We start from the raw sequence: 22,286 nt of genomic DNA on the forward strand, positions 1-22,286 counted from the left end.
AGAGAGACAGTCCAGTCCAAACACAGTGGCAGTGCTCCTGCTGCCCATACTGCTCTATTAATTGGTATATATTTTTTTTAGAAATATTTTTATTAAAAACTTTTCCTCTTCTATCTGTTGCATGCGAGATCCAACTGAGGGGCAATAGCCATTTTCCTGTACACCTAAAAACTGCCAATGGTCTGAACAAGCATCGTGCTCTGTTCTTTTGTTAGTAATCTCTGCCAGGTACAGTGGCATTACCATTCCACTGTAACCTTGGATGGTGGAAGTGGCTATCGCTGAGGGCAGGATATGTCGTTCCCTACAACTTGCCCTCACCGCAGGAAGAAAGGCCAGAGAAACAGCTCGCAGGCTGTTGGGGGAACACTTCCCTTCCTAAAAAATGCTCCTTGTTCAACTGAGTAAGCAAAAGTATTGCCAATTCACCTTTCCGATTCAGAGTCTGGACCGGCTCTTTTGCCACAGAACTGAAATATTTCTGGTGGATGCCTACTGGGAGCAACTTCTCCTAAGAGGGACAAGTTCAGAGGAGCAGAACAGATCAGTGGGTATCAAACGCAACTAGGAGGCACCAGAAGTGACTGGACTCTTGAATAGAGAACAACAATTTCTGCTTACAGAAACAGGCCTGGCAGCTTTAGTGCAGACAAATTATGTAGATGCACAACATTCTGCAAACTGGAAACTAGGTATTCTCCCTGCCATTTGAAGTCATTCCCTCCTGACTAACCACTAGAATAAAGATAACACAAACAGCGCACCCCCCCGGGAAACTGTAGTTTAAAATGTAGTTGTAAGGCAACAAAAGAAATGGACCACTCAATACTGTTATACACAGAAATGTACATTTTTCTTAAATGCTTGAGTTGGAAAGTGAGAGCAAGAGAATGTATTTTCTTATCAAAAGACTGATACTGATATTATTCTTTATGTCCAGTAAAATCTGATTATCATAAGCAGTAAGACTGATAACTCCAACTTTAAAGCTGAGAAAAGCAGGTTAAAATAGCATAAAAGCTATGCTCTGATCTTTAAACCCAATATAATTGGGCAAAGTCAGATCTTCAGGTCTTTTTACTTTAACTTTGAATCCAGTTGAAGATCTCTTCCTGACCCACAGTCATGTAAACAATTCACAGAATTAGCTGATACATTCAACACTTTTTTTTTTTAAAAAAAAGTTAATTTCATCCAAAACCGACTCACCAGTAGTTATGCCCTCTAGTGGCCTGTTTTTTCAAAGTACAACGATCAGTTATTAAAAGCTTTGGTTCAAACTGTAGAATACTGACCACTGCATGTTAGAAAAAAATGATCTTAAAAGAAAGGTTAGAATATCCAATGCTGAACACTACTGCTGACTGGGAGCACAACCCAAGGGAAATTCAGCCTCTTCTCTAGATGTTAACAATGGATATGAATTACAGGCACTGAAAAGGCACATGACAAAAAATACATTCTCCCCTTTCTGGAGAAAGGCCCTGTATCACCTTCAAACTTGTAACTAGCATGTAGAGCAAAGCAACGGTTTACATCAAAACACTGGATCCTTTACAGCAATACTGTTCCCCTCGTTCTCAATTATTTGGGTCTGAAAGGCTGGTGTAAAGCTTTGTATCTTCATGCAGACCTAGTTTTTCCCATATATGTTTTATTTGAAAAACAGAATTATAGTTTCAATCTGGATTCTTTTGCTTGCAAAGCTTTGCTTGCTAGTTCAACTCTTTCTTTTAACAAGCTAGCTTCTTCATCACTTTTGTGGGCTTGTACATTTTTCAGTAAGAAGTGGGTAAGAAAAAGCTTCAAACCTTCCCGTAGCATTCCCAGTTTGGGGTTCTCAGATATCCTGTAAAGATACAGGAGAAAAACAGTATTAGTCTTCTATTGTCTAGTTAAGTTTCTTTAATTATTCTTCCTCAAATAGAGCTGTAGGAGGGGAGGAAAAAAAAAAAAGCTATAAAAGGAGCTTTTCTGAAAAGACTTTCAAATTAACAGTAAGTCTATGTTGGTTTGGCAAACAGCCCGACGCACTCAACACGCAATTGGTCCTCAACAATAAAATGGAATATTAGAGTATTTGAATTGCTTTATGTAGATTTGGCTGTAAAGTAGTTGTCTGAGGCAAACACCCTGTCTGAACTTCCTTGTGTTTCAGCATAATGGTTGAAACAACATCACTTAACTTTTCTAACTAACACGACACTGCAAGTTTAATACAACAGAATCATGGAATCACAGAAGAGTTGGTCAGAACAGACCTCTGCAGGTCACCTTGCCCAACCTCCTGTTACAGCAGGGCTAACGTTCAGGTGTGGACACGCTGCTCCCAGCCTTACCCACTCAAGTCCCACGGACCTCCGAGGACAGAGGTTCCCCAGCCTCTGGGTAACCTGCTCCTTTGCGTAACCACTCTATGAGCAGGGGTTTTTTTTGTTTTTTTTTTTTGTTTTTTTTTAAACTTATGTCCGATCAGCACTTTCCTGCAGCAATTTGTGATCACTGCCACTTTTCTTTTCACTGTACACCTCTGAGAGGAGTCTGCTTCCATTTTCTTTATAACCCTCCTTTAGGTAAGGTGAAGACTGTCCTCTCAGTCTTCACCTTCTCTTCTCCAGGCTAAAACCCCAAGTTCCCCAGCTTCACCTTGTACGTTATGTGCTCCAGCCTCCCAACCATTTCAGCTGCCCTCCCCTGGACTCTCCAGTTTGTCAGACTCTCTCTCTATCACTGAGAGAGCCTGACACCAGGCTCAGTATTCGAGGTGCAGACCCCTAAGTGCCAAGCAGAGGGCAACGATGCTTTTGCTAATGCAGCCCGGTATGCAATTGGCCTTCATCACTGCAAAGCAATGCTGCTGCCTTGGGCTCAACTTCTTGTCCTCCAGGGCCTCCAGATCCTTTCCTGCAGCCCTGTTTGCAGCTAGTCAGCCCCCAGCCCGGGCTGCTGCAGGAGGTTACTCTGTCCCAGGTGCAGGACTTTGCATTTCTCTTTGCTCCACTTTGCCGTTCCTGTCACCCCATACCTCCAGCTTGTCAAGGCACAACTCAATAGTAGCTGCGTCCTCCAGCTTATCAGCTACTCCCCCCAGTTTGAGTTTCTGTGACGACTACTAAAAAGTTACTTTATTTTGGTCTGACTGTTTCCAAAGAGTAGAAACCACTGTTACAGCTCGCACACTGAATGTTTATACAGTGACAAAAGGTTAGCCACCTGAAAAACAAGCAAACAACCCCCCCAAACAACAACAAAAAAATCCCAACTTTCTTCCTGGGTCGAGTTACAAATTAAGGCTGTTTCCACAACAAAGAGTATATGTGAGAACATTGGGTTTCTTGTGACCTATATTCTTCCAAACTGTACTAGGGATGAGTCCAAAGCACTGTAAAAAAAAAAAAAAGCTTTACAGAACTTGAGGATATTTATTGGTATCTTCGTAGCTTGTAGTGGGTTAAAGAAAAAAAGGAGGAGTCAGAACTACATTTTAGCCTCTTCAGTAGAATTATTTTTTCTGATCACTTTGGAGAAGGATTTAACAAAGGATCCCTGTCCCATATGCAGAAAAAATATCTGGACAATGTTATTTTGAAAAAAAACTTAATTGCTCCCTTATTAGCATTTCTTTATATCCCTCCCTACACTAAAGAAATCTGTGAGCCACAAAGACTGCTGTGAGACTGAATCCCACTACGCACAGATGGTAAAGCAATAAGGAAAGCAGGTAAGTACAGAGCTCTGTTCATGAGAATCCAGTGACCAAAATGATACACTGAGTATGTGAAAGCCTTAATTATTTTGTGTAGAAATTTTACACAGTTGCATCTATACTGGATTCTATATTAACACATAAATTATATATTCCCCCCCACCCCTTGCTTTAAGAGATGGACAGCTGGTATTTGGAGAAGGCATTGTGTACTTCCAAATAAGATAGGCAAACCTCTTATCTGTTTAATCACTACTCACCAAGGGTTCCCTGGAGATCTCTCTGATCACTTACCTCCCAAAAATGTCACTAAGATCTTCATCATCTGTTTTGATTAACAGCATGCTTAATACTTGTCGCAAGAAACGGACATTGGGTTTATCTAGTTCGCTGAATTCAATTACCTAGTTAACAATAGAGAGAGAATTAGATTAACAATTCAAGTATTTCAAACAACTGAACTCTCTTTACAATAAACAGCTTTTAGCACATCGACTGGCCTCCCATACATACCGAGTCTGAAGTTCAGCACAGAACAGTAAGGTGAGAACATTGCTCCCCCCAAAGCCAAACAACAAGGAAGCAGTGAAGTTTCTACGGAATAACCTGACCACTAGTACCAGAATAGCAGGATATATTTTTCCAGCAAGATAAATACTTCAAAATTATTGAGGACAATGTAGAATACTGCCCGCTTAATATGTTCCAATTACTCTTTTGAAATAAATTCTACACACGCCTCATTCTGAAAGGCAAGCGCTCAGTAGATTTCTGCCTGTTCTGTAAAATCAGTGTTGGCTAAAGAGCGTGGCTTGAAATCCACTGACAAAGCTTGCTAATGTAGGGGTCTTAGTTCCAAATCTGGATACTATAAAAAGCAAAAACCCAACTACTCTACATATAGAATGGTAGAGGGTCGTCAAACCATTAAAACCTCTGTAGGTCTGGCAGGGTTTCATTAACACTGCCTTCAGCAATAGCCATGGTCAAACCCAAATCCCACCCACATCAGCGCCAACAGAACTGCTTGTAGCTCTGTACCACCTTTTGTACTGCTCTGAGAAGGTTTAGTGGTTTGGGGACAATACCTAGCCAAAGCTGGTTCTCCAGGTTTATTACTGCAGCAGAACCGTCCCCCCCAATTAGGGAACACGTGGTAGTGTGACACAAAAGTCCCCCAGTTCTTGGGCAGGAGCCACCTGGGAACTAGTATAGAGAGTAGCAAGTCAGAGCTACTGAGGCCTCACCAGACTCCAGTTATCTCCTGATACTTTTATAAAAAGATGCTTCTGTACCATATTCTCCAGGATCTCTATATACTGGGTCACCACAGCTCCCCTTTTTCCGTAGATTACTGGGGAACATTATTGTGATCAATGGGAACATTAAAACACTTGCTTATTAAGTTGGCGATTTTAGAATAGCTTTCATCTTAGCTTATGAGCAGAAACAGCTAGATTACTAGCTAGGTAACAGAGAACATACATTTTTCGCATAACTAGCAAATGCAAGGAGAGCACAGAAATATTTTGAGAAGAAACACACCAACCTTGAGAACTGAAAGTGGCAATGATTTTGTCCTTAACAAGTGAACTAACAGTGAAACCAAGTTGGAGACAGCAGTGGTTGACAGGTTTCCCAAGTCTCGGATTTTGTCCCAAATACTAAACTGAAATGTCATCTAGGTGGCAAGACAGGAAACACTACAAGTCAAGCAACTATTTAAACAAGTAATAACACAACAAAATCTTTTTGCCTTCTACTCTTTATGAACAGTCCCTTGATTAAGAGATGTTCAGTAAGACTGTTCAACTCTTAAAACGTGTAAAACAGAAAGAAGCAAACCTGTTGCAGCAGTTATTTTGTTTCCTACTTAGATCTGACCATGAGCGTGCCTTACTGAATGCATAGGTACACCAGCATAATTTTTGTCAGAATCAAGATCTTAATAGGTATTTACTGCTCTCAGGTATTTAATGACTGTCTTTCTAACCACAATAATGACACCACAACAAAGCATAAACAGATCTTTCTTCACCTGGAATCGTCTTTCATATTCACAAAACTTGCTACCCAAAAATGCATAGAAGGGGTTATATGTCTTCTCCTGTAAGCAACAGTAAAGGATAACGTGAACAATTTCTCTTTCCTGCTGATCTTTCAGTCCAAGCCTAAAATTTAGTGAGAGGAAAAAAAAATAGTTTAGTAAGGAAAAACAACTGCCACAAAGCAAGAGCTACAGTCAACATATGAGAATAATACAAGAAGTAAAAAAAGTCACACAATTCTATTTGTCACAAAGTCCTTAAAACACCAAACGGAAACAAACTGCTAAGACTGCAGGCTAACCCAACATCCCTGTGTGGCAATGCTGCCGTAGTACCAGTGCTAAAGGACTGGCTGCAGGAACAAGACTGCAAGCTCAGGAGTGGAATGATACAAATCTAACCAGCCGCAGGCAGGGAAACGTAGCCCACCCTGTGTTTGTGCCTCTCCACAAATGGAAACAGGAGAGGGCCCTGCTTTCACGCAGTCAGTCCCTACTTGGAAGTCCCTAGCCTTTGAAAGCTGCAGTAGTGCTGCAGCAAGCACTGCAACACGGGAAACCAATATAGAGGGTAAACAGTGAGGTAAAAACTGTAGGATGCTATTTTGGTTACCTTGTGCTTGTACCTGTGGTCACAGGAAAGAAAAAACAGCCTTTGGATCAACATAAGCCTGTTAAGAGAAATGTACATCCAGGACTTTTCACTTCTGTGGTACTTACTAGTGACTGAAAAAAAATGTTAAGGCGTTTTTCTTATTTAATTGGTGATATTATTCTTTTCATCTCTAGGTCAATTCAACTCCATGCTAGATAATACTTAAAATTCATCACTGTTTGATAGCAGCCTGAGACGATGCAGTCAGTGATTTCAAGCCACCTTAGAAAAAAAAAATCTGAAGAAAATAATCAGTATCAATGAGTACCTCTGCTGGCTGTCTCAGCGTAAAGGTCAAGGACTCTACAGCCTTCACATTTAAACAGCTGACCGGTCTGAAAGAGGGTTGAGACTTTGGCAAGAAATGGTAACTAACTCACAATGCACCTGTTCTGTGAATAATATGATTTAGTTTCCAGGGCTGTCAAATGCTTGGCAGCATTAAAACCAATTTAAATGAAACATGCTTAATATTATAATCTGAAAAATGTCAAACAAAATTATTTTCATTGCTTCAAGCTCAAGTTTCATCTGGCATTAGTAAACTCAAATGTATTTTCTAAGCAAATTAGACTCCACTGGAGCTTGATCTACAGATTGCAGAATACAGATTGTCAGGGCTTGTGTCTAATCTCCATTGCTCGTGTACCCCTCCAGACATCTGTCATGTATTTGATCATAGATACATACCAGATTTACAGAGAAAATATTGTCATTTAGCCAAAAAAAACCCCAAAAAACAAAACAAAACAAAAAAACCCTGGGATACTTCCTAGGCTGATTGCTAATGAGCAGCAACAACTTCAAGTTTTCTTCTCCCCCCCCCCCCCCCCAAAAGCATCACTGTAAATGCCAGGCCAGTACTGTCATTCTCTTGCTCTCCCATCAGCCAAGTTCTAACCGATTTTGTTACAGAGCAACTAAAGTTTTTTTGGGGGAAAAAAACCCACAGCCCCAAATAAAAAACCCCCACAGTTCTCAGCCATCTGACATGCATTTAATAGATGACTTGTGAAATTACAATTCAGCCACTAATTTGGTACATTCTCGTTTTCCTTGGTCATCATCACTTCTGCCACAACTTATTTATTTTGGAAATATTCATGGTGCCAGATGGCTGTAACTAAGTAAACCAGTATTTTGATATTCAATTTTGTTCTTACCTTCAGTTCACAGACCTAGCAGTACTTTCTCTTTTCAAATCTGACATTCCTAAACATCAAGGATTGAAGAGCTAGGATTGTCTTTCAATGCTTAGCTCCATCATAAAGCTGTAAAGATTTGCTAAGCCCAATAATCTTGGAGAAAGAAGCTGCAGCCACCTCACCTATTAAATCATTTGTAAGGTGCAACACGACCACAGACTTGTATGTCTTGACCACTTAAAAAATTTTCCCCCAAGTATGGAATAACTGCCTCTAAAGTAGGTTAGTTATCACCAGCGAAAGCCTGAGATTATCATTTTTAGATCAAAAAACACCAACATTCCAAGACACCTCTAAAGTCACCTCAAATGACTTTAGTAAATACAAACACATACTCACGACCCTGAGTACATACACACACTACACCAGGATATCCATGACTTCTACAACTGTTTCAATTCTTCGTGAAACGTTAACTTTCTCAGTTTCTGAAACTCTGAAATAGCTTTAAAAAAATCCCTCTCCACCAAACCTAAGCAGTATTCATTCCCCCTCCTATACGGATCTGTGGTTTGTTAAGGAGGCACAGACTTTCAGCTGCTTAAATGGATCAAGCCTCACTCTCTCCTCTGTGACTCCAGACATACTGCCAACCCTCCCTTCACGTTGGCACTTCTGCAACCACAGGTTGAGCCACTTCAGGGAGCTGTTCTGGCTACAAACTGATCGCCTTCATCTGCTGAAAGGAGGAGAAAGACAGGCAAAACTATAGCAGCCTGGATTTAGAATGGTTTGAACTGCCATTGAACCACACCTCAACTCTGACAGAGACCTACCAGCAGATGAAGAAGTGCATGAGAAGTACATATTTTAACTGTGCTTGTTGATTCAAGAGACTGACACCAAACATACAAATATAAATTCCCATACATTTTGGAAAGCATGCTCACATTAAATTTTTAATTCCTTTACTGACAATTCTGTGTCTTTTCCATTATTCTCTGCCAGATGCAGGATGATTTGAGATTTCCTCTCTCTGTGCATTTGCTGTATAAAAATCAGTTTCAACACATAGCAGGCAATCTGCAGACACAGTTTTTCTGCCAAGTCTGTGTGTATACAGATTTGTATACTGGTTTAAATAGCAAGGATGAGAGTCAAGGATCAATTTGCAAATTGAACTACCAGGCCTTGGCAAGAACTGCAGCAGCAGCTAATTTCTTTTAATTGAACAGGCCATATTAAGATACTGGAATGACTCCATCAGTCTTAAATCCAAGCTGTGTTTTGCAGAAGTGGCATTTAATCAAATATTAGTTGATTTTATTACAAAGTCTGTTTTGATTTGGTTAGCAAATTAAATAATTGCATGCCATCCTGATAGGACAACTCCCTTGAATTACAAAGCTGGAACAGAAGAGTCCAGACCCAATCTCTCCCCTCCCAGTTACTACAAACTTACAATTAGTATTCTGACAAACACAAAGAATAGCTTAGTTTGAGCTCTTTCCTGATCACATCATCTTCTAAAGAGCTGTTTGCCAAATGGTAGGGGAACCAGTTCTCAACACGAGATGTGACCCTGGAGCAAATCCAAAGCTAATAAATTCTGCAGGATGGAAGCAGAGGTGTTAAAACCTTACCAGGTCAGGCAAGTATGGACAGAGGTCTACAAGATGGCCTAACATGGCAGCAAGAGGGGGCAAGTAGCAAAGGAAGAGGCAGCAGTAAAGAAATCCAGCCACAAAACCAAGAGATGTTCAAAAGGGGCTTAGGGACTGTCTCTATGAAGAAGCAAGCCTGCAATAAACTTTCATATGCTGGACTGGGATCCCCATCTCCACTGCAAAAACTTACAGGATCCATAAGTCAGAAGATGCTGCAAGTCACAGTTCTAAACATAAGAGACAATAACAAGGGCTATTCCTTTCCTCTGATTGCCAGCCACCTCTTCTTGCTCCCTAAGTAGTCCTTACTCACATCAGGATTTTGGTCCCCCTCCCTTAACCCTTCTACTCCATCCTCATGTGAATGTCAAGTCATGCACTCCTTCAATTCCATTAGCAGTTAAATGCTCTTAAGTGCTGCTGCAAAAATTCCCTCTGCTCCAGACCAACAATATCTTATTTTTCCAACCCAAGGAACGCTTTTTAGCCCTGGACTTTCCTCTGTCCTCCTCTGCACTTACTTCAGAAGCTTTTCAAAGGCATCCAAGAAGTCTTCACTTGTCATCAAGACACAAAAAATACCTCTTCTGATATCAGTGTTCATTCTCTGCTTACGAGCAAGCTCCATTATCTTTGAACTCACCTGAAAAAAAAGTGTATTTTTAATGCTATTTTATTTACACTTGCTTTAAGAAAGCAATTTCAGCGCAACCTCATTGATGAAGATCTCCAGGAAACCGTGAAGCACCAATCCAAAAGTCCTGAGCTTTCATCCAGCAGAGATACAAATCCTCAAGAGATTGCTTTCAACTAGGGAAATCTACTTTCATTGTGGCAATTATTTTTAAGAAGTGCTTCTCTAAAGGTAAGTGACCATGGCCATCTCACCACACTACTTTTAGTATCTGCTTAGCTTACACACAACTCATTGACAGACAACACTACCTTTTAAGATTTCATGCTATCAATCCACTGTAAATCAAGTCTCTTCTTCCACTTCATGTAAGAAGTTACTTTTGCAATTCTGCAGGATTAAAACCAAACTATATCATAATATTTGTAATAACAGTTCTCAGGAAGGACATGTGCACAGTTTTTTAAAAACATAAGAGCAGGTTTTACAATCTAAAGGCTTAATCTTACAAGAGCCCATCAAGTTTGTTTTGGTGGGCTCTGAAATGAGCTCATCCACCTGTATCAAGAATATTCAAAATACTACTGACAACACTGAGACTTATAACTAGTATTGTTTGGATTTACCTTTCCTATATGCAATTTTTGCCGAGTCTTGCTGTTTGTATCATCTATCATTGGTGCTCCACTCCAGGATGAGCCTACAATCCACCAGCGACCAACCTTATCAGCATTGAGGAGAGATTCCAGGGAAACACGAAGCTGAGTTTCTTTTCCAGAATCACTGTTGTGAACCTTGAATAACAAAAAATCAAAAACCCAGAAGCTTTTAGTTGAAGCACTTTTTCAAAAACAAGATAACAGCATGACTTAATAATCTTCATAAAGGTCTTCACATGTTGCTTCTCACAACCTCTTCTTTTAGGCAGCAACCTGAAAAGAATTACAAGTTTTCCACATAATCTAATTCCTGAAATACAAAAAGTTACTTAAATCTATGTTTAGAAACTTCTGAAATTTAAAATGATCATCAGTTAAGAAGTAGCCATCTTCCAATCCTAAAATCTGATTAGAATTCAAATTTTATGTTAACATTGAAAATTAATTGATTTTCCTAGTAAAAAACTTTTGATCAAATAAAATAACATAATAAAACTGATAAGTTTTGCAGTATCAACAAGATAGCCTAAGAGTTGTTAAAAACAAACAAACAAAAAACTACAGAACTAGGTTACTTAGCTTATTTTTGCCTGGCCTATTATTGCCAACCTGCACATCCCAAGTTTCAGAAAACTAAAATTCTCTAGATGTGGTTGATAAGTAGTGCAATTTTCAGGTTGGAAATACATGGAGTCTAGAATCAGATTCAAGTCTAGTGAAAAAGAATTACTTCTCAATCCAACAGGACAGACAATTACTTTCATGCATTTTACATTGGGTTTAGACATCTAAAAAAACCCAACCAACTGGAACAATCTAAAAAGTGATTTTTTTTCTCTAAAGGAGTTTCAGACTTAAATGAATTCCAAAGTGATATTCACAGCTCATCAAGTCTCCATATACTACTTTTGTTACTTCTGAACATATGGTGTAAGAACAGCTGTACTACACATGTCAAGAAAGATCTTACCAGTGTTCTTTGCAATTTGCGGAGTTTTTCAACTGGTTCAGGATCATAACCAGGAATCTTACGCATGTCGTTATTCCTCAGTGCCAACATAGTCTCTAGCATAAAGCGAACCTATTGGGAAAAGAAATGCTGCTGTGGATTATATGCTGAAGAAGTTTACTTAACAAAGTAGAAAGTGTACTTTGAAATTACTATTTTGTGAGAATAAGCAGCTCAGCTGGCAATGTACATTGTATTTGTGTTCAAGTGACCTAAATCTCAGAGAATAATGTTTACTTTAACTCCCATTATCTTTGTTTGCGTTCAAGCTTCAATTCAAGGCTTAATCTGCTATATAAATAAATGAATAGCCTCAGCCATCATTTTTTAAGGTGTACAAAGTATCATGAAACAGAAGTACTGTTCATGGTATAATACCCACAACAGTTCCAGTCACACCCACTACAAGCATGTGTCTGTGTCCTAAGAAATAAGGAGGAAAAACTCACAGGAACAAAGTAACTGAGTACAAGAACTGGATAGTAGCAGTAACTTAGAATCTAACTGGAGTATAGCATGAAAATTGTTGGTAAATTAATACATTTAACTGAGCACTTATTAAAGTCTATTCAGAACAGCAAATCATTAACACACACATACCCTAGTCTGATCCTGAAGTTTCTTCTCTGCTGTGTTTGCTTTGCTCTGTGCTTCACTGATCAGTTCCTTCAAAGCCAATGGATCATCTTTTCTCAAGGAAAAGCCCACATTTTTCAGAAGAAACAAAATCAACTCAATATCCTTTTCTGTGAATGTGCTAACAAGCCTCTTCAGAATATCAAAGATCAGGAGGGAATGAACTACGTGGAAGTTATACAGATGGGCAATCAAAGCAAACAGATTTTCACATTCTTTCCCTTCAGCATCACTTTTATAGAGTTCATCAAATTTCTTCACCACAGCTTCCAAAAAGTGAGCACCAACCTAGCGATAGTTCCATAAAAGGAAAAAGAGAATTCTATGCAGTTAAACATTAGTAGATTTTTAAAACATCTGAAAAAACACTAATTTTGGGGGCAATACCAATGTTAACTTTAAAGAAATACTGTTGTTCCTCTTAACCAATACGGATGCTATGCATTTAAATATACAAAGAGTAACTAAACTGTAAGTGTGACATTTTCCAAAAGTGTATGTTATACCTCATACATGCAATCCAGTTGCCTTTTAAAATCTGTGCAAGAAAAGTAAGCGTTATGAAACACATCTATCAGAATGTACTTGCGTACACAGTTTTCACTGACACACACTAGCATCTTCCCAGCTGTCATGTCAGCATGCTGTTACTGCTAGTCATTCAGTCATTAAAAGATGCACATCCAAAATCAAATGCATCAGAGTTTAGCATTCCAGAATAAAATATTTAACTGGGGGGGCTTTATAACGTATTCAAACAGTGCAGACTCACAAACAGTATAACAGTCACCAGTACATAAGACAGTCTGGATATCAGCTATCTATTATTAGGTATTTTTAAGTTTCAACTTAAAATTAATTCTAAAGTTAAGTAGAACAAGAATACAACTCGATGGGAACATGATGCTGAAACACCTCAATCTCTTGAGAGATGTTTCATTGAAACTAGCTAAAATCTTGCCTTTGACACTATTAGTTTCACCTTCTTATTAGTAAGCAAAATATCTCAATCATTTGTCAGGCTTAAAAGTATAAAAAACTCCCCCAGGTTTGCCATACTTCTTGAGGTTTTTGATGTTCTGGAGTCATTTTTAAACATAAGTAATTTCACTGACAATATACATGATTAGGCTTTAAAGAATCTCTACTGATGTAAAGGGATTTCTGTAACGGCAAAGTTTTCCATATTTGGATACAGCAGTTAGTGATGCTACGTAGTGACACGTAAACAGAAATCAAAAAGACAATCTGAACAAATTATCAAGGAAAACACTGCACAATATGTATTATAAAACAAAGTTAGTCCCAACCACAAGAATTACCTCAATTCCTACTGTATGATGAAGAATGCTGACCAAAAGGACATGCTCCATCATCAATCTTGCAGGCATTGCAACTGCAGTAACACAAGCATTCATAAGAATATCTGTTAGAGTTTCATTCATGTCCTTTCTGCTGTTGGCCATGTAGAGCTCTTCCAGCTGTCCACTGATGGAGGACAAATTTGGCTCACTCAACCTAGTCAGAAACAAAACCTGAAGTTTACTATTCTTCTTTATGTACAGTTCCACAATTTTCATCCAACCCATTTTTCTTAAGCTCCACTAGGTTCTCTAAAAAGATGAAAGGATGACTCAAAAGATGACCTTTTGTATTTTTCCTTGTTCACTAACCTGAAAACTGCAGTCAATATTTAATTGTTCTCTTTAGAAAATATTTACATGTGAAAATGTAATAGCTGCAGTATTTGCAAAGCACTGTCAATGGGCTTACTGTTAAACTGAGTGGCCTTATGAAAACTAATTCTATTCTAGCAGTTCTAACTATGGTACATCACGTTCTTTAGAGAAACTAAGCATGAAAATACTTCACGCTTTTCTAACATGTCAGGTATAGGTATGGCAAATTCTAAGTGACTGAACAAACTGCAAACTATATTGTTCATTTTACAGCTGTGGAACTTACAACACAGACCAAAGAAAAGGCCAATAGATTTTATATTTTAGGAATACCTTAAAACTAAAACACATTGAAGTGTACTTTATCTGTTCTTCAGTTGCTTAAACTATATAGTGTAGCTCCTCCTTAGATGCAGAGCTGGAAAATTTCAATCCTATTTAATTTAAAAAAGAATCATGGTTTTGTTGGTACGTAGTAGGGATCTGACAGGGATCTAACGTTTAATGGGCACATTCCTACTGACATGTAGAGAATTATACCTAACACTTACAGGCAACAGGTGTGTGGAATTCAGCCCAATCTTGAATTTATTTTTGACATTTTCAACTTCTTTAACTACCAACTTTGAAGAATTTCTACCAACAAAGATTATTATTATTAAGGATGGCAGACATGATTGCCAACTTAAAATCAGTTTGCAAAGAGAAAAGTCACATCCATGTCACTTTTTTTTGAATGATGAGCACTGTCACATAGAACCAGAAAGATTAATGACTTGTCCTTACTGCATTACCTATTAATGAGACCATTCACCATTTTCTTCAGCCTTCCCAATTCTTCTCTTTTTTTGTCATCTAGTGCCTCCTGAGCTTTTCTCACTTGAGGGGGGACATACTTCGTAGCACTCTGACTAAGACTCTTACCAAGAAAACAAACAAACGGAAAGATAGAGAAGAGCATTTGAAATATTTGAACATAGGTACACATTTCTATTTAACATACCAAACTTTCAGCTAAGCGTGCATTCTGTCAGCCAATAACTAATGGCAAAGGAACAAGTTCATACAGAAAAAAACATGCAACAAGTTACCCCTTATGATCAGCTCGATGGCAGCAAAATCCTTTTCCCTTTACACGACTATTTCTTTAAGTCATTTTTCTTAAAGCTGACATCTTAGCTCTTCATATCACCCAAGCTGGACAACGGATGCCTCCAGAGCTGAAAGCTTCAGTTGCAGGTGGACTAAGAATTTACCCATGTGGGCCAAATGATCCGGTTAGCTCCCTCATTTCCACACACCACCTCAAAACCTAGCACATGCAGAACCCCTAGGGACACCCTGAAGAAGCAACACTTCAGTTTGCAATTGATACTTGTTTTAACATAAGCTCTTTATGATCTCAGTAGAAGCGGTTAATCTTGCTGCATCCCTGTTCTTAAGTGCTAAATCAGGGAAAGTGCCACTTCCCTTTCTTCTGTTACTTGCTGATCTCGTACACACAGACAAGGCCACAGAGCTCCCGCTCGCGGGTATGATCTGCTACTATACTGACAGGAGCAACTCTACCCTCGACACGTAACGCTTGTTGCTGGGACCTGGAGATCCTCAGTAGCAGCAGCTGCTGCACCCAGCGCTGCTTGCACCCGTAACAACCCCCCGCAGGCCCTGAGCAGGCCGCTCAGGCAGCCCGCACCGCTCCAGCGTGGGGTGAAGCGGAGCCCGCTGCACGGGCAGGCCACGGTGCGCAGCCTGTGCAGGGGATCCGCGCTCCACGCTGAGCCCGCACCTGCTGCGGCTCCCGTGCAGGGGCTGGCGACCAGCTCCCGTTGCCCTCGCTCTCCCGGCGGCCTCCCGCCTCGGCCCCCTCAGATGCGTCAGAGGCGTCCTCCATCTCCTCCGCGTCCTCCAGGCCCTCGTCTTCCTCCTCCGGCCCTTCGTCCTCGAGGCCCTCGTCTTCCTCCTCCAGCCCTTCGTCCTCTGGCCCCTCGTCTTCCTCCTCCAGCCCTTCGTCCTCTGGCCCCTCATCTTCCTCCTCCAGCCCTTCGTCCTCTGGCCCCTCGTCTTCCTCCTCCAGCCCTTCGTCCTCGTCCGTGTGCCCCTGGCCGCCCTCCTGCGGCCCCTCGCCTTCCTCCTCGTCGCTGCTGGCGTACAGTCCGGCGAGGGTGGCCCGGGAGCCCAGGGCGCCCAGCACGTAGCCCAGCCCGTCCCGCACGAAGCTCTGCGGCAGCTCGGCCGCGGCCGCCGCCTTCCTGCGGCGCTTGCCCAGCCCCAGGCGCCGCTCCAGCCGCCGGATCTCCTTCTCCTCCGCCGCGTTGGCCTCCAGCAGGGCCCGCTTCCGCGCCGAGGCCGCGGCTGCCGCGCTGGGGGCCGGGGCCGGCGGCCGCGCCGCCTTCTGCTGCCGCGGCGGCGGCGGCTCCGGCCGCTGCCGCTGCCGCTGCTGCGCGGCGGTGAGGGGCGAGGCCGGGGCTGCGGGGCGGGCGGCCGGAGCCGGGCTGGCCGGGGCGGCGGCGGCCTCGCCCGGCTCCTCGCGTCGGAGGAGGCGGCGGCGGCGGCGGCTCCGCTTGAGCCGGCGCTTCTCTTTCCTCACGTCGCGGCGGCTCCGCCGGCTCTGCTTCCCCGCCCCTTGCGGCGGCAGCGGCGGCTGCTCCCCGGCTGCCTGCACGAACTCCTGCACGGCCAGCCGCAGCCGGTCCAGCTTCCCCCCGCCGCCGCCGCGGCGGGCCCGGCCCACCCGCTTCATGCTCCCCTCAGCCACGCCGCGCCTGGGCGCCGCCATCTTGGGGCACGGCCGACCCTTCACTTCCGCCGCGCGGCCGCCATTTCGGGCAGCAGCGCCCCCTGCCGGGCCGGGGGGGGGGCCGCGGCCGCCCGCTCAGACTGGTCGCTGTGCGCAGCCGGTCATCTGTGTGACCACGGGGAATTAACTGTTCCGCTCCACTTTGCTGCTGTCAGCAGGAAAACCGATTAGCAACTTGGTCATATTTATAGTGTCTCCCCCCCCCAGCGCACTCAAGGCTTATGCAGTCGGCTCGGTTTGCGTGTCTGGGCCTGCGTTTGTGCCTGTTCCGCTGACCAACTTTGAAATCTGCTGTCCAGTTTCAGTCAGGTTTGACAGATGCCTGGAGTTGCCCAAAACACTAAATCTCCCCAAGTTTCATGAAAATAGCTGGCTGGGTAGAGGAGAGAACTTCTCAGCTGAAGGAAGCGCTGCAAGGTGAGCTTAGACCTTAACAGACACCGGCAAATCCCCACACGTGAAAACCCCTGTGCGTGACCCAGTTGCAGGGAGAGAGTCTGCACTGAATCCCCTGCGGAGCCCCAAGCCATAGTGAGCCAGGCTTCATGAGTTTGTCGTGGGCTTCCTGACCCCTTTTGAACACTGTAGTACTGCAGAGGAGTTGTTTTAGCTGAAAATTGTCCATGTCATTATTATTCAGAAGATTTTTTGTTCTTTCTATGCATCTTTCCGTACTCTCTCATTACATCATATGTCCTAGATGCCCTTTGCTTCAGAAATCCAGCTTTCTCAAGCCTGACGCGTAATGAATCTTTCACCCTCAGTGACACAGTATGTTTCATTGATTTGTCAAGGCATTCCTTTTGCTACACTTTAAGCTATATATTATGCTATAATTTATTGCTGGGCTGCTCTTTATTCGTGCACAGACAGCTCACAGCCATTTCAGATCCTATTTATAGATTTATTGATAACACTATTCCAGCAGCATGCTGTAACACTAGATAAATACAGCTGAATATAAAATGAGTAACTATTAGATGCTTTTAAACTCTAAGATTTGCATCCTCCTTCTGTCTCATCATGTAATTTGTCATTCATAGCAACACTTCCAATAATAGGAAATTTCATACATCTTCAAAGAAAGAAAATGTGAATATGTGCCTTCCTCAATGCTTCACATTTATAAGAAAATATGGAAAGTGTGTATTTTGCTGAACTATATAATCACAAATTTGTGTGAAAATGGCCATGTTATTTGGGGGAAAAATATAAATAGAATTATCATCGCCTGTTTATGAAGTAAAAATACTTTCTAAGAACTACAGAAAAGCAACATTTCAGACAAAATATAATCATCAGGAAAATCTAATACTGAAAAAAATATCAATCTGCTTAACAGATTAATACATCATTCAAATCTAGTGATGCCATATCTAAATTAATAAATTACTGCAAATATTTCAGAAATGCCTGAATTATGTGAATAATTAGAAACGCCTATCAACTACTGTTCCAACTTTCCTAGATACCAAAATAGTGGAGAAATCCAGTTTCCCTATTCACATCTGTACCTAAAAGCATTTTATGGATTTCACACTTAGATCACTGTAGCATATCAGTTCCACTTAGCAAATAGGAATTCTGAAGTGAGGGAACATTTTGTAATTGTTCTTTGTTTTGACAGGGATCCCACAGCAGAGAACAAGTAGCAAGGGCAGGTTTCACATTTAGAATTAAATTGAACATAATGGCATGATTCACTGGAAATGAAACTGTTGCTCCAGTAAATTTTTGCTTCCTGCTGAGATAATCTTTGTTAGCAGATTTCCTTTGCTATTAAATTATATTCATAGATTTTTTTTTTTTCCTGCAGAATGAATGGAATATTATTCTTTTATCCTGGTGTCTGCTATTTTCTTCTGGTCACCTCCCAGATGCCTTGAAGATGTTATTTAATAACAATGTAATATACACAGGTAGATACTGGCTCTTTTGTAATTTGCCAGTACTGTACTGAGAACATCTTGCTATTTCTTACCATAGGAAAAGTCAAAGAAGCATCAGAAAGACTGATCTCATAGGATCATTCTTTGTTCTTATCTGCGGGAAAAAAACCAGCCTGATTCTTGAAAGAATATCACTTTACATCCAGCAAAGCCTTTTTGACTATACAGACGGAATGAATTTATTCTAAGCAAAGGGAGCCTCAAAATAGTGGAAGTTACTTGACTGTGCTGTGACTTTCTGGCATGGTATGTGCCTGTTTGAGATATTGTTTCCCCTTGTGTCATATTGCCTCCACTGTGATCAGCAGAACTGAAATTTGGTCCCTGTGAAAGGGAAGGGCTGCTGGGAAAGATTTTTTGTGAAAGGACATTTTTCTGGAGTATTTTTTCCAAAGTCTCAAGACAGTACAAAGTTGCTAACTCTTCAGATGTGCTTCAGTTCCATCTACTTCAGAAGGCATTGGTGGGTGAGGAAAGGGATTTCCTAATGTAAAGATACATCCCTCTTGCCCAGAATTTTGTTTTTTCAGAGTGTATGTGCTAAGGAATTTCTGAAAGCCAGGTCCTCCTGTTGCTTCTTGTTTCAGGCATAACAAAAACTGAAGTACACAAACACTCTAGAAAAATCTTTGTCCTAGCAGACAAAGAACAATTCCCAGAATTTCCACAATCTTTGTATCTGACCTTGGACTGGTCAGTTAACTTCTCTATGCTGCAATTTTTAATTTTGTTCAAAATGAGTTACCTTCCCTCATTTCGAGTCTAAGCCCATGGACATATATCCTCCTTTATCTCCACATCTGCCAGCTGAAGAAGTTACCACCCTTACCTGCCTCTTTTCTGGGGCTGTCCAACAGATTTGCTGGCTGAAAATTGTTTGCTGAGTTTCTTCCATGATTGCTCCCTCTTAGTCACTGGAATCAATGGCCTTTCAGTCAACACTGACAGGTAATGTTCATTAATAAAGATCTACAGTTTGTTTAAGCTAATTCAGACTGTTTTGATTGAAACAAGTTAGGAAGCACCCATATGAGTAGCTCTGCAAGCAGATACAAAGGGAGCTCCCTCCCCCCAAAAAAGGGAGCTGCTGAAAGTGATAATCTCGGCTGGCAAAACTACAGTAAGGAGAGGACATGTATTCAAGAACTTTAATCATTGCTGTGTTTTAGTTCAGTGGAAGGAAGGAGCTGGGTACTAAAGGTTATTATTTAGATAAATGATCTAAAAGACAAGCATAAAAAAGACATATATGCTGGGTGAACGCAGAAACCCATTTCCCCAATCCATTAGTATTTTTAGTTTTAAACTATAAGGAGATTATCTAGTACGTGACACAAGAATGACTGAAAAAAATGTAATCAGATGACTCTCTTGTTATTAAGAGGAAGAAGTAGGTTGCAACTAAAATGAGCTTTTAAATTAGTGCTTTGTGCATATCACAGTTTAAAAATACACAATTATAAATCAGGATAGCATCATTGATCAATGTCCCACATTATGGCACTTTGCATTTCCTTTATGAAATTTATATAATCAATGTTTCTGTGCCAAGAAATGTAAGGAGACTTAGCTCTAAGCTGAAAGTTATCCTTACCTAAGGAACACTTGTATTATTTTGTCATTTATAGGGCAGTTCTCATTCCCAAAAGGAAGCAAATATTTAACAGGGGACATTGCTAGCCTACCTATTACCCACTTTTTTTTTTTTTTTTGGTCCTTAAAACACAAATCTTGGTTCCTTGCCCATAAAAAGAAACACAGGCAGCAGTAGTCCGTTTTCTCGCTTGCAACTTCCATGGTTGCCCTTCTGGTCAATTCTGCACTCCAAAGAGCTCCCTGAGAGCACGTTCTGGTAAGCTGTACCTTCGCTGATTCTTTTAGCAGTAAAGCCTTCATCCAGTGTTTCTGACAGCTGGTTTGTACCCACAGCATTTTAGCATAATGGCCCTGATGTTTCTGGGACTATACTGAGAACTGAGTTAAGTGACTTGATCTGGGTTAAAAATAATACTTCCTGCCATCATGGATTAATTTCTAATCATAGAATAATTTCAGTTGGAAGGGACCTCTGGAGGTCACCTAGTCTAATCCTTCTTCAAAGCCTGGCTAACTTCTAAGATAGGTCACATTACACAGGGCCTGTTCAGTTGAGTTTAATCTTCAAGGAGAGAGATTCCACAACCTGTCTGGGCAACCATAGGGTGCTTGACCACCCTCACGGTGAACATTTTATTCCTTATATCCAGGTGAAATGTCTCATGCTTCAAGTTGCACCCATTGCCTCTCGCTACTTTTGTGTGCGCCTCTGAGAAGAGTCTAGTTCCATCTTCTCTGTAACCTTACTTTAAATAGTGGAAGGTAGCAACTAGATCCCCACACAGCCTTCTCTTCTCTAGGATGAACAAATACAACTCTCTCAGCCTTTGCTTTACATCATGTGCTTCAGCCTCCTAACCCACTAACTGTAGTATAAGGTGCTCTTTTTGTTTTTCCTAGGTATTCCAGTAGGGGTCTGGTTGCTTTTTTTCCAATATGTGCACGTACCAGCTGTAACCTATATCGCCACTGTCTTCAGTCAAAATATTCATGATGTCCATCATCAGCACATTCCAGCCTAACAATGCCATCTCCTCCCTGACCTTTCCCTCAAAGTACTCTAAAACAGCAACGCTGTGATTTAACCCTGACAGACAAGATGAAGTTATTCTCCCCCAGTTTAGATGTCTACAACATAGGCATCTACAGCAGAGCCAGTCACGTGTGCTCTGTTTACAGTCAGATGGAGAGAAATAGGCACATTTACAGAATAACTCACCTAACCCGTTTTAGGCATCTGCTTCAGGATGAGAAGGGCAGTGCCTTAGACTCCATTAACTGGATAGTTAGATCTCTCCTGAGTAGAGAGGGAGCCTTGCCTGACTGGCTCAGATGCAAACAGTTGCACTGTAGCTACCTAGTTAGTCAAGTGATTCCCACCCAAAGAACAAAGCAGTGAAACAGAGGGATACACATATGAACTTGAATAGCTGTATGTTTATATAGTTTGTGTTTGGCACATCTGACATTAGAAACCACCCTAATACAGTCCTAGTAACATCCCTTTCGGGCAATCACCATCTTTCAAGACTGCAGTTTTGCAGCTATTTTAAGATGATCTTAATCTGCCATTCACTTGTCTTGGTAGTGCATTTCCTTACCCTTTTTCATGCTAACACCAGGATTTGTGACACAATCCATGATATCCAGGATGGGATCCAGATGAAACTAATACATTTTTATTTCTCCTGGCTTAATTTTTTGATTCAGCTGACTATAGGAAGATTCAGCTGGCTATAGGAAGATGGCAGAAACAAGCAGCCAGCAATGGGGAAAAGAAGGGAAGGGAACTGCTCCTTTCAATGGTAGCATAGGCTAAGATTACCTTAAATCAGCCATGAAACAGCACTATTAGCAGATTACAAAAATTTACTGTTTCAGAGTAGCCCAGTAGGTGGACACCTCTTTTCCATGTTGCTTTAAAAGAGAATTCATTACTCTAACAACTACAACTGATTCTTCTGTTTCCCCCATCTGTAAGTATTAGCACCTGTGCCTAATATGAAATAGGTTCTGAAACACAAGTAAGTGAAAACAGGAACAATTACAAAAATCCTCTTTTTGTAATTACCTTGCTTATCATGAAAGGGTTTCTCTTTCTTGC

The 22,286-nt window shown here is 41.3% G+C and overlaps 1 protein-coding gene across 2 annotated transcripts; it reads right to left on the minus strand.

Annotated features, from left to right (window-relative positions):
• Window positions 1-826: 826 nt before the first annotated feature.
• On the minus strand, window positions 827-16,616 carry NOM1 (nucleolar protein with MIF4G domain 1). Of its 2 annotated transcripts, XM_067291937.1 has the most exons (11): window positions 15,627-16,616; window positions 14,632-14,756; window positions 13,481-13,676; window positions 12,123-12,446; window positions 11,484-11,594; window positions 10,481-10,648; window positions 9,742-9,863; window positions 5,745-5,877; window positions 5,256-5,387; window positions 4,001-4,110; window positions 827-1,849 (listed from the first exon to the last, which is right to left on the minus strand). In XM_067291937.1, exons 1-11 carry the CDS (start codon window positions 16,614-16,616, stop codon window positions 1,672-1,674), a joined length of 2,589 nt encoding a protein of 862 aa, XP_067148038.1. In that variant the 3' UTR covers window positions 827-1,671. The 2 variants fall into 2 exon arrangements, with proteins under 2 accessions (XP_067148038.1, XP_067148039.1); XM_067291938.1 differs by lacking the exons at window positions 827-1,849; window positions 4,001-4,110 and having other exon boundaries at window positions 5,303-5,387; window positions 5,745-5,813.
• Window positions 16,617-22,286: the final 5,670 nt, after the last annotated feature.

The sequence above is a fragment of the Apteryx mantelli genome, chromosome 2, assembly GCF_036417845.1.
Source record: "Apteryx mantelli isolate bAptMan1 chromosome 2, bAptMan1.hap1, whole genome shotgun sequence".
NCBI lineage: Eukaryota > Metazoa > Chordata > Aves > Apterygiformes > Apterygidae > Apteryx > Apteryx mantelli.

Bases quoted from the DNA above. Each gene is read 5' to 3' on its own strand.
- NOM1 (XM_067291937.1), bottom strand. From the start codon at position 16,616: ATGGCGGCGCCCAGGCGCGGCGTGGCTGAGGGGAGCATGAAGCGGGTG. The intron at 10,649-11,483 runs GTAAGATCTTTC...TTGTTATTCAAG, and splicing joins GCAAATTGCAAAGAACACTG to GTTCACAACAGTGATTCTGG. The intron at 5,388-5,744 runs GTGAAGAAAGAT...CTTGCCACCTAG, and splicing joins AATATGAAAGACGATTCCAG to ATGACATTTCAGTTTAGTAT.